The sequence below is a fragment of the Hordeum vulgare genome, chromosome 7H (assembly GCF_904849725.1).
Source record: "Hordeum vulgare subsp. vulgare chromosome 7H, MorexV3_pseudomolecules_assembly, whole genome shotgun sequence".
In the NCBI taxonomy this organism is placed as follows: Eukaryota; Viridiplantae; Streptophyta; class Magnoliopsida; order Poales; family Poaceae; genus Hordeum; species Hordeum vulgare.
In genome coordinates this window covers 47,403,839-47,416,252 of record NC_058524.1, presented here as the reverse complement: position 1 = coordinate 47,416,252, position 12,414 = coordinate 47,403,839, and the positions used below count along the sequence as shown (strand labels likewise).

At 46.7% G+C, this 12,414-nt stretch overlaps 1 protein-coding gene across 1 annotated transcript; it reads left to right on the top strand.

The window, feature by feature from the left end:
- Positions 1–8,998: 8,998 nt before the first annotated feature.
- Positions 8,999–11,665, top strand: LOC123411426 (putative receptor protein kinase ZmPK1). The gene has a single exon (XM_045104365.1). It carries the CDS (start codon positions 9,009–9,011, stop codon positions 11,496–11,498), a length of 2,490 nt encoding a protein of 829 aa, XP_044960300.1. The 5' UTR covers positions 8,999–9,008; the 3' UTR covers positions 11,499–11,665.
- Positions 11,666–12,414: the final 749 nt, after the last annotated feature.

Genomic DNA, 12,414 nt, shown 5'->3' with positions numbered 1-12,414 from the left:
CCGGTCTACCCTTTCGTCATAGTGGCACCGTGAGATTGGTTACTTCGGTTTGTGTTGGTGGCTCAGGAGAAGGAAGAGCAGAAGAGAGGAAGAAGACGATGCCGTTCCAAACCCTAACGCTAAAGGCTTTTATAACCAGATGACTAGGTCACTAGCAAGTGGGCCCTCGACTTATCCCTTTGCGGGCCACCGCGAGATACGTGGTGGAGATAGAGGCGCAGTAATTGTGGCGATGGGATCCACTTGATGGCAATGACTTCATCACCGCGTAACGCGCGGCAACCGAAATTTTCAAATCCCTGAAAATCCAGAACTGACAGGTTGACTGGTCACATCAAAAGATCATGTCAGACGCGCCGTTTTGTTTGCTCACTCGGATCTTCAAATCCACTCAGATATTTTGTACCAAGCAGAATTGATCAAGGCGAATGACGAAGAGCACAATCGACATCCAATTCGGCGAAACTTTGAAGAGCATTCAAATTCAGTCTCTTATATCAAGATTTATAGTTACACATGTACCACTCGAACCTCGATCCATTCGGGGGCTAATGATGGTGTTACAGCCCTAGGGTAGGGTCATAAGCCTCACCTATAAGTACTACCCAAGGGCACCTCATTATTAGCTTGAAGATCACAAGATACCTACCGAATGGATTAAGACAACATCTGGTCCACTCGGTAGAGAACCACTCGGAGGATTATCTTATACTCGACGACTGGATTCCACTCGGTGAAGACTAGAAGCCAGTTGACATAGAAGGCCAGAAACCACTCCAGCGAGGCTAACGGTCAGACGTTAGACTACTGTAGATAATTTCATTTATGGCATACGTTACCTGTAACATATGCATTCAATCTCACTTATTGCACCCTTGAAGGTTGGGCACTTATGAGGGGCAGCGCACTCGATATAAGCCACCCCTCCCCTCTGACACAAGGGTTCGCATTGTGTAACACCTGTATTCCACTCAACACAAAATCTCTAGAGCACTGAGACGTAGTGTTGTTACCTCCATCGTAGAGGGGCCTGAACTCATACAATCTTGTCGTAGCTAGGACTCTACCCTCTACTTCCGTACCCTACACATCTACTGTCAAGCTTATACCCACGACAGCGACCACTGCAACGCGATGCGAAGGGCCACCTCCGCCACATCGAAGTTTGATCCGTCAGAGCTGCTTCCTACGCCGCCCAACGGATCGTAAGGTTGGGGAATGGAAGTGGAGCAGATGAAGAGTGAAGTGCCGAATGTTTGGGGTTTTCAAAATGGGGAATTTGTGGGGTACGTGGTGGGCCGGGACGACATGGCAGACGTGCCCGGATATGCCCGGGCTCCTCCATATTCGTCCCATATTTTGGCTGGATATGAGGGGTACCGTTTAGCCCGAACGTTTGAGGCCCGTTTAGGGCGTCCGTGTGGGTCAATTTTTCCTTACCGGGCGCTGACCAGACGGCCTGCCGGAGCATTTGAGACGGATATGAGGGATTCGAATGTAAATGCTCTTATAAGATCTATATTACATATCCACGTGTTACAATCACGTGTGTGTGTGTGTTGCACACGAATCATTGTTATTTTATTCCCCAATACTTATTAGTGCAGTTGCACTAATTAGACTTTCCGAGCACATGCAGTACACGAAAAAAAACTTCCAAAAAACTCACTTAGCACGGGGTGCATCCGAGCAGACAAGCCACAAAGGGTAATTAGCATCTTGTGTCATCATTACACTACAAAAAAGAAAAGCATATAGTCCTCATATGTTCGAATGCTTCCTACATTGCATAAATCAGTTAAGAAAAGGAAAAGTATGTGTATTTATTTGGATTTTATAAAATTTAAAAATCCATAACTTTTTGTTCGGGTATTGGAATTTAGATTTGTTTTCATCGTTGGGTTTCTCGCGATGAGTTCCTCAAAACTAGATCACATATGGGTATGTTTCGACGAGTTTTTCTAAAAGCAAATTTGAGTGCTGAAGAGGCAACTTTAGTGCTATAGGAAAACAACTTCTTCTTAGTTTGCCTACTATGCTTGCCTATCAACGAGAAGTCCTTATAAGTTGCCTCACTTGACTATCATGTTCACCAAAATAACATAAGTTGTCTACCACACTATTAAGTATGCTAACACTATGTTTTAGAGTATAAGCAACATCAGTTACGCCGACAAGCAAGTTATCCTAGTATCGTAGCCAACTAACTAGCGATGACATGCAACTTGCCATCATTGTTAGGCTACTAATTATCATTAATAAGTTCTAGTCATTCGTTGGGGAGTTGCTCGGATTTATTTTGAACAGTTTTATTTTTGTAATGCGGTTGCTTGGTTTTGCTAGGACAATTGCTTCAATTTTTTTGCTAGAACACTTTTTTATTTTGTGTTTCATTTGTAATTGATTTGTTTTGGATTTTTGCTAGAATAGATAAGTTGCATGGGGGGAGGGTCATATAGTTTTCCACAAAGGCTATTCAAGTTGGTCGTACGCTTTTCCTGCCTAAAGTAGACCACCCGAGTAGTAATGCTAGGGATAGTTGCTTGGTTTTTTTAGAGAGTTGCTCGATTTTACTAGAACAATTTTGCATTGTGGATTGGTATAATATTTGCTTGGTTTTTCTAGAAATAGTTTTGCATTTTGTTGTGGTAATACAATTGCTTGGAATTGCTAGGATAATTGCTTGAATTTTTTCCTAGGAATAGTTTCTTTAGGATCTTGCTAGAACAATTGTATGGATTTCTTCTAGGGGGGTAGTTGCTTAGAGTTTGCAAGAGCAATTGCTATATGAAATGTGTATAGTTGCATACACACAAGATGAGTAGGAGTTGCATAGAGTGTTACATCGACTTGCTAAGGCGGGGAGAGGGTATCAGAAGTTTCATAGGGGCATATCAGACAGTTTGCCCACAAATATATGCAAGTTGATCGTATTTTTCTCCATGAAGTTGCCTGCAAAAATAGTACAAGTTGGATAACCCTATGTGTTTTTTGTGATGTCATTTTTTACTCTTTCTGTGATATGACGTTTCACTACTCTTTGTGGGGATGGACGGTTTCCTTGTGCTTTCCTTTTCTAGGGGAGTCTCCCTTCAATACTACTGAGTGGCGCGAGGATGTTTGCTAGCCAGGGCATGGGTGTTGACTAGTTGCATAAGTGGTGACAGATGCGATGTTTTATAGGGGAGTTGATCACATAGTTGCGTATAAACACACGCAAGTTGTTCGTAGTTCTTGCACGGGTTGTCCTTGAAATTTATTGGAATCTCTCCAGATATAGTAATGGAAAAAACACATGAGTTACTTGTTGAATGCACTCAAATTGCATAAAAAACATCCCCGAAGTTGCTAACGGTTTTTGTGTGATACTCGAGTGCATAACGATCTCAAAGTCGTTGTCCTTGTTTTGCCTCCGTTAACACCACCAATGGCGAGCTTAGACTTTTTCATATGCGATTCCTTTTGTCTGGAAACAAAGTTAGACTTGGAGTACACATTAGTTGTCTTGTGATAAGCAACTTCATAATATTTTAGGCAACTAATTTGTAAAGTTAGACAACTGAGCAACAATGATAGGTAACTAATTACTAATAGCAGGCAACTGAATATCAATGGTAGGCCAATTTTAATAGTATTATACATGAATGGGCATCAGTGATAGGCAACTGAGTATCCATAATAGGCAACTGAGCAAACGCGATATGCAAGTTGGGATAACATTAGCAAAATACATTGATAAACATACGGATTTTCATTCTCATGCCCCTGGTTCCTTAGTCGTACTCAGTTTTCCCCACACGCTCAGTTTGGAACCCATAAATGGGAATAAGAAACAATTGATACAATGCATTGTACTTATGTGTTGTATCTAAATTTAATGATTTGTGGTTCATGCATGTATGTGATTGGGTTAACACCTTTTTTTGCCTATGGCCACGTGCCAAGGTTGTATGTTCGCTAAGAGCAACTCCAATGGGACGAACCATTTCGTCCACCGCCTTCCGTTTGGGTCGACGCAGACAAAAAGGATGGCCCAATGCGCCGACCCATTTTCAAATCGCGTCCGCTCCGCGTCCGCGCCGACCCATTTCCGGCCCAAATTTGGGACTGAAATGCGTCGGCACGGATGCGAAGCAGACATGCGCGCGTCCTCTCGGTGTCCGCCCCCAACCACCGCGGTCAATATAATTTATGACGGCTGCCATCCTCGGGCCCACGCGTCAGCGACCGCGGTCGGCCTTTTATAATCCGTGCGTGCGGTGGGTTCCGCCATCTGCTTCCAGAACCCGCCCGTCCACATCTCGCCACCTCCTCGGCGACCAAACCCTAGCACCATGGCCGGCGGCTTCCCAAACAAGGGCAAGGCCCCGCTCTACCCACACGCCATCTCCCCGCCATCGTCTTCCCGCCGGCCTCGGCAGCGTGTGAGTATCCCGGTGCACCAAGCGCGGTGGCACTGGGAGCACCGTGGTGTGCTGCCTTATCCCAACGGCACCCGGCCGCACGACTGGCATCTGGATCCGGAGAGGATCCCGGTGCCGGCCGTGCCGCGCTCGGCGCGGGTGCAAGCGGAGGAGGTGAGCCACTGTTGGCGTCTACTCATGACGGAGCAGCGGAGAGACCCTGCGTAAGCGGCCGACTCCCCCAACTGGGAGCTGTGGTTTGCGGTGGAGCACGAGGAGCAGCACCGCCGTGGCGTGCGCGAAGTGCAGCCAGGAGGCCCTCCGCCGCCCCCGCCTGTCGTCAGCGACGAGGACCAGGAGGCTGAGGCTGCCTACCAGGCGGCGCTAGCAGTTGTCCTCCGCGACAACGAGGAAGAAGCGTGGCGCAGGGCTGATGAGGAGGAGGCGTACCAGCAGTAGCTCGTGGAGGCCATCGCGTTGTCGGCCACCGGCGACTGCGTCGTGCCACCTCCACCACCTCCGTCTAAGCCCGAGCCCACGGAGCCGCGGGAGGTATATCAGTGGACCGGCGTCGTCAGCGAGTTTGTTAGTGCGCCGCCCATCTGGCTAGGCGCGACACCGCAGCAGGAGCAAGCCTACCTCGAACACTGGAGAAGGCAGCACCTGCGGGCGGAACACGTCGAAGGCCTTCTGCTGATGGAGTTGGAGAAGGAGGCGGAGGAGGAACGACGAGAGTTGGAGGAGGAGGAGCGTGCCCGTGCTGCTGTGCTGCCACCGCCACCAGCACGACCCGCGTCGGCGGGACAAACGACGGAGGCACAGGTAGCCGCGCTCTGGAACACGACGTTCCCCTAGGCCGGCCCTGCTCGTACGATGGTCGACCTCACCGGCTCCGACGACGACGACGCCTAGGGCTGGCGCGTAGTTTTATGCTTTTTTATGTTTAATTAGTGTAATGCAGACGCGTGAACTCTCGCCGGCCTTCGTTGCCGGCTTTTAATGCTTAATTATGCATTTTTATTTTTTTTTGCACGCTAGAAAATATAGGTCAGGCCAGCGTTGGGCGCATGCGTTTGACCGACCCAAACGGACAAAATCGCCGTCCGTTTGAATCAACCCTTAAAATTGCCCTACCATATAACCTCACTATCTCTCTTCATTAAATAAACACAATACTACATATAAACAAAATGTCTATAAAACCGTGCTAAGAAACATTGCATTGACACCGGGTCACCGGCCTACTAGGAGCACCAGCCGAACAACGCAACAGCCCGCGGGCCACGCGAAGAAGCACCAATCAAAGATTGCAGTGCACTGCACCTAGATCCAGTCGCCAAAGTTGACACGGCGGCTATCTATCAACAGCCTGGTGACCGCAACGTTTGCCTCGAGTCGTGGACCACCCTTCCTTGCCAGATCGCCACATCTCCCAGTATCAGCGAATGACCAAGGAATAGTTCTTTGCCGTCAGGCTCGATTTTTTTCGAGAAAAAGACAGTACTGAAACTGACAGCCGGCAACACCACCGAAACCAGGTTCCTCGGCTCGCAACTTTGACACCGGCTAGCGATCACAAGAGAATTGCTACTCGGTCCTAGCGTACAACTCTGCATACCTTTGCCCTGTTTGGATCCTAGAGTTAGAGTTAGAGTGGGTTAGATTTGAGCCATCTAACCCTCAAAGATCCAAACAGATGGGTTAGAGTTGGTTAGATGCATCTAACCCATCCAAAAACTCTAACCCATTCAAGAGGTGCTCTTTTGGGTTAGAGTAGGTGAGATTCAAAAAAAGAGAGAGGTCCAAAATAGCCAAATTATTAAGAAAGAGCATTTATTGTCCATCTAACCCTCTCATCCAAACACATTTAGAGTTAGAGTTAGTTCGAATCTAACTCTAACTCTAACCAGGTTAGAGTATCCAAACAGGGCCCTTGTCAATCTCTCACTCGTCAATGTCTGGATGGACCCTTGGCTGACAAGGGGGCCCGTGACGAAAATCTGGAATGAGGAACTTGTGAACAAATTGTTCATTACACCGGAGGACTCAAAGATCATCCTGACCATTCCTCTACGGCCAGGGATGGATGATTTTGTGTCTTGGCACTATGACAGGAAGGGCATCTTCTCGATTAAATCTGCATATCAACTACTCCCTCCGTCCTTAAGGCCTTGTTTGGAACCACCCAGATTATATAATCTGGTTTTATAATCTATTACATTTTTAAATAGGACAGTTTATATTATAGATTTTAAAAACTAGATGATCAGATTATTAAAAAATCATAATCTAATCTACCCAGCTAAATCAGATTATGGATTACTAATGACAAATTACCCTTGTAAACTTAAAGATAATTACCTACTGCCACCGCCACCGTCCTATTTTATAAACAGGGCAGACATGTCATTGTACAATGTAAAACCTGAATTACAGTTTATATAATCTGGCATCTAAACATGCCCACCTGTATTATTTTTATAAACCAGATTATATAATCTATCTTCATAATCCAGATTATTATAATCTATTATGATTCCAAACATGGCCTAAATATAAATATTTTAAGAGATTTTACTAAGGATCTACATACGAAGTAAAATGAATGAATCTATATTCTAAAATATGTCTATATACTAGTGGCGGACCCAGCCCATTGGACCAGGGTAGGCCAACAGTACACACACTTATAAAAATCTATTTTTATTTGGTTATCTTATCTATTTTTTTATGATATATAGTGGCTGATTTGTAAATTTAGGCCAATAGCTCCACCACTGCTATATACATCCGTATGTAGTCCACTGGTAGAACCTCTAGAAAGACTTATATTTAAGAACGAAGGGAGTAGGTGTTAACCTAAAAGAGACGAGGAAAACCAGGATGCCGAGACATCCAACGGCCAGGGTGAAACTATGCAAAAGTGGCAACATATTTCACAACTGGAGCTACCCTTTATCAATTGAAGCTACCGGGGAAGATGAGGATGTTCCTATGTAGGCTGGCACATAATAGCTTTCCGACGAGACTTAATATCCAATGCAAAAAAAGTTGATCTAGATACCGGATGCCCAATGTGCCAAAGATTAAAGGAGGATGGGGGACATTTGTTTCTAAAATGCAAAAGAGTTAAAGCTTTGTGGAGGGAACAATTTCTCGAAGATATCCGCTTGCAGCTCTGCGAGTGCAAAAACGCCTTTGATGTGGTGGATCATGTTTGCTCACTACCGCAGGAGAAGAAGATATGTGTGGTTGTGTTGCTCTGGGACTCGTGACAACCAGAAACAAAGTCAATGCTCGAGAAAATCAACGATCGACTGCAGAAGTTGAAACAAAGTCAATGTTCGAGAAAATCAACGATCGACTACAGAAGTTAGCGCTTTCGTAAGCAACCATTTGTTTGATTTTGTGAGGGCTCGAGACGGGACCCCTACCCAACATGCGCAACTAGTGCTGCAACATTCCTGGGAGCCGCCTGGATCGATTGTGGTTAAGATAAATAAGGATGCTCCATTCCACGTGGAGACTGAAACGGGTGCTTGGGTGTCAAGGGCCTTCACCACGCGACCCCACCAAGCAGTGGGGCGGAGGCGACCGGCGCGCGACTGGACCGCACGTGCAAGAGCAACCCACGCTACACCGGCCGAGAGTGGGTGCATCAGACCGGCCCAGCAGCGGAGGCTACTTAAGCTGATCGACTCCATCGGCTAGGGCATCCGTGAAGGATCAGGCGCTACACCCGACGACGGCTAGTGTTCTTCCACCTCCAATTCCCCATTCGTGAAACAGCTTGTAAGAGAGTGATAGATCCACTATCCCCACCCTTACATTGGGGCTTTGCGGTGTGGGATGAGATTGACAGCTTCCTTGCTGGTGCGGTTGGGAGAATGGAGCACGATTGTAGAATCGGATTGCCAAACCATGAATTTCGTGCTGAATGGCCGCGAGTATGATGGTGCTGAACTGTACATTCTCTTGAGGAAAGCAATGAGCTTATGCCATGCATCTTTCTATCCTATGAATTTAAGTACTGTAGACGTGATTGTAATATGGTAGCTCATCCTTTGGCTCAGTTTGGCTTGTCGGCTGATGCGCCCCTCTCTTGTTGGGCTGGGGATGCCCCGCCTTTTATTTCTGTCCTGGTGAACACTGAAATGGTGCACCACGATCTAATGTAATACTAGATGATATTCCTTCTAAAAAAAAAACTATGCACACCTTACCATCATATGACCATCACGGTATCACCTCTAATCTAAGCTGATTTTTTTAGTTTTTTTAAACAAGCTAATCTATAAGATGATAAAGCACGTGTTTTCCTCCCTCATCAAGGCAAAAATTCGGTCAACCCGAAATCGTGCGTTGCGCCCTTGTCGGCTCTTTGCTCCATACTCGACCTGGAACTGGAAGGAACCATCGCGCTCCCTACCTTTTATCTTCACTCATTATTTTATACTCCATCCGGTAATATCCGGTGTCCACGTCCTGTACGGACCCCGTCCAGGTCCACAGCATGCGACTGGTACGTGTTACGTACTACAGTAACTTGGCAACTTGACACGTGAACACACTCTTTTTTTCAACACTCAAAAGCTTGATATATCCATGGCCATGGCACTGGATGCATCACTAGAAAAGAACCAGATGACAACTGCAATGGCGATGGCAGCCATCAAAAGCGCATACGCATACACCTTCACCACATCCATCTCACTCCTTCTCCTGCTGATGATACTCGTTGCTCCCGCAAATGGACGTTCCCATGGCGGCAGCTACCTCGCGAGAGGTACCTCGGTGTCCGTCGAGGACGGCACCAAGGCCGCCGCCACCACCGTAACCATCCTGGCGTCGCCCAACGGCGCCTTCGCCTGCGGCTTCTACAGGGTGGCCACCAACGCCTTCACCATCTCCATCTGGTTCACCGGCTCATCAGGGAAGACCGTCGCTTGGACGGCCAACCGCGACGCGCCGGTGAACGGCATAGGGTCCAGGCTCGCCTTCCGGAAGGACGGAGCGCTGGCCCTGCTCGACTACAATGGTGCGGCCGTCTGGAGCACCAACACCAGCGCCACCGGTGCTAGCCGCGTGGAGCTCCTCGACAGCGGCGACCTCGTCGTCGTCGACGCGGACGGCCGGCGGCTCTGGGGGAGCTTCGACTCGCCCACCGACACGCTTCTGCCGTCGCAGCCCATGACCCGGCACACCAAGCTGGTGTCTGCATCAGCCAGGGGTTTGCTCTCGTCAGGGTTGTATACATTCTACTTTGACATTGACAATCAGCTCAAGCTCATCTACAACGGCCCTGAGGTCGGTAGCGTGTACTGGCCTGACCCTTTCATCAACCCGCTTGCCAATCACAGGACTACCTATAACAGTAGTCAGTATGGAGTCCTTGAGCAGACAGGCCGGTTTGCCGCGAGTGATAACTTCAAATTCGCAGCTTCTGATCTTGGTGATAGGGTCATAAGGAGGCTGACTCTGGATTATGACGGCAACCTTAGGCTCTACAGCCTGAATGCGACAACCGGCAGCTGGTCAGTCTCTTGGATGGTATTTCGCGGAGTCTGCAACATCCATGGACTCTGCGGCAAAAACACCCTCTGCAGGTACATACCCAAGCTCCAGTGCTCTTGCCTCCGAGGCTTTGAGGTGGTTGATGCAAGCGACTGGAGCAAAGGGTGCAGGCGCAAGGCAAACCTCCGGGCAACCCAGGATTTCTCATTCAGAAAGGTCGCGGGAGCTGATTTCATCGGGTATGACTTGCTCTACTGGGAACGGGTGACAATTCAGAATTGCAAACATTTGTGCTTGGACAATGCTAATTGCCAAGCCTTTGGTTACCGCCAGGGAGAAGGCAAATGTTTCACAAAGGTCTATCTTTTTAACGGCAAGAACTTTCCAAACCCTCACACTGACATTTACCTGAAAGTTCCCAAGGGAATGTTGTTGTCTTCGTCAGAATTGGCTTCTGATAAAGTAACTCATGCATGCCATGTTCATCAAAAGGAGGCCAACACTTCATCGCTAATGTTCCAGGATGGCTCTTCTAACTTCAAGTTTGGCTACTTCCTTACTTCTGCATTAACACTGCTTTTCATTGAAGTGGTATTAATCACCGCCGGCTGTTGGATTGTTCACAAACGGGACAGAAGGCCGGAGATTATAGATGAAGGTTACACGATAATTTCCAGCCAGTTCCGAATATTTAGCTACAGGGAGTTGCAGAAGGCAACCAACTGCTTCCAAGAAGAGCTAGGAACTGGTGGATCAGGAGCAGTTTACAAGGGAGTCCTCGATGATGAAAGGAAGGTCGCGGTGAAGAAGCTAAACGATGTGATGCAAGGAGAGCAAGAGTTCAGGTCTGAGATAAGTGTCATAGGCAGAATTTACCATATGAATCTGGTCAGAATTTGGGGGTTTTGTGTCGAGAAGACGCACAGGCTCTTGGTTTCAGAGTTCATTGAGAATGGTTCCTTGGCCACAATTCTTTTTGATCACCAGAGCAATTCTCCTGTGCTCCAATGGAGCCAAAGGTACAATGTTGCACTTGGGGTCGCAAAAGGACTGGCCTATCTCCATCATGAGTGTCTTGAATGGATTGTGCACTGTGATGTCAAGCCAGAGAACATATTGTTAGATCGAGACTTTCAGCCCAAGATTGCAGATTTTGGACTGATGAAGCTACAACAGCGAGGATCAAACGCACAAATGTTGTCAAAAGTGCATGGGACTAGAGGCTACATTGCGCCAGAATGGGCTCTAAATCTTCCGATCAATGGTAAGGCCGATGTTTACAGCTATGGCGTGGTGCTTCTTGAGTTAGTGAAGGGGGTTCGCCTTTCCAGATGGGTGGTTGAGGGTGAGGAGGGGGTTGAGATGGCTGATATATGCTCCATTGAAATCCTTAAAGAAAAACTAGCCGGCGAAGACCAGTCATGGCTTCTGGAGTTTGTTGACCACAGGCTGGATGGAGACTTCAACCATTCAGAAGCTATAGTAATGCTTAAGATAGCAGTATCATGTGTGGAAGAAGAGAGAAGCAGAAGACCGAGCATGAGCCATGTGGTCGAAACTCTGCTTTCACTTGTGGAATAATGTTCAGTATTGAATTTACCACAGTAATGTTTTTGAGGGGGGTCACTATTGTTACTATTGTTACATCTAGCTGATGTGAGAATAATACGCTGTGATGTTGCAGAAGAGTTACTGCAAGCCTTATCCTTGCCATATGTAGAGACTCTTGAGATTTGTATCAATAACTAGTTTCTTAAGATGGAGTACTAACCAGTAACGGGTATTTTGTCTTTCTGTTTGGATGCTTGGGTCCATATAACATAACACAGCTACTTTCTTCAGCTATTTCAAGAAATCTGCAATCCTACTTAGCTAGGAGTAGATTGATAGCAAACATTAATGTATCGAATCTAACATGAATAGTAGGTTGGATCAATCCATTGTCAGTTTTATTAATTGATTTATCATGCAGCAAACAATCTAAAGAACAGGATGCAGCAAACAATCTATGAGGATATCTGGAAGAAAGAAGAGACTGTCTTGTGGCACAGGTCCAGGGATAGGAGGATTAAAGATGGGGATAAGATCAACAGATATTTTCATGCTTTAGCTAACCATCATCATAGACAAAACCACCTCTTTGAGTTAAATGGGGATGATGGCCCACTTCATCCCACTAAGGAGATGCTGGAGATTGCCACCTCTTTCTATAAGAGCTTGTTCAGTTATGAACATAAGCATAACATCTCTTTGGGACCTTACTTTTGGAAGGAACATGAGAAAGTGACTTCTGAAGAAAATGATATTCTTCAAAATAATTTTTATGAAGAAGAAATTAAGAAGGCCATCTTTAGTTCCTATGCCCATGGGGCTCCAAGCCCTGATGGCCTTTCTTTTGTGTTTTATCAATCCTTTTGGGAGTTGATTAAAACTGACTTGATGGCCTTGGTCAAAGACTTTGAGGAGGGGAGGCTTGATATATATAAGCTGAACTTTG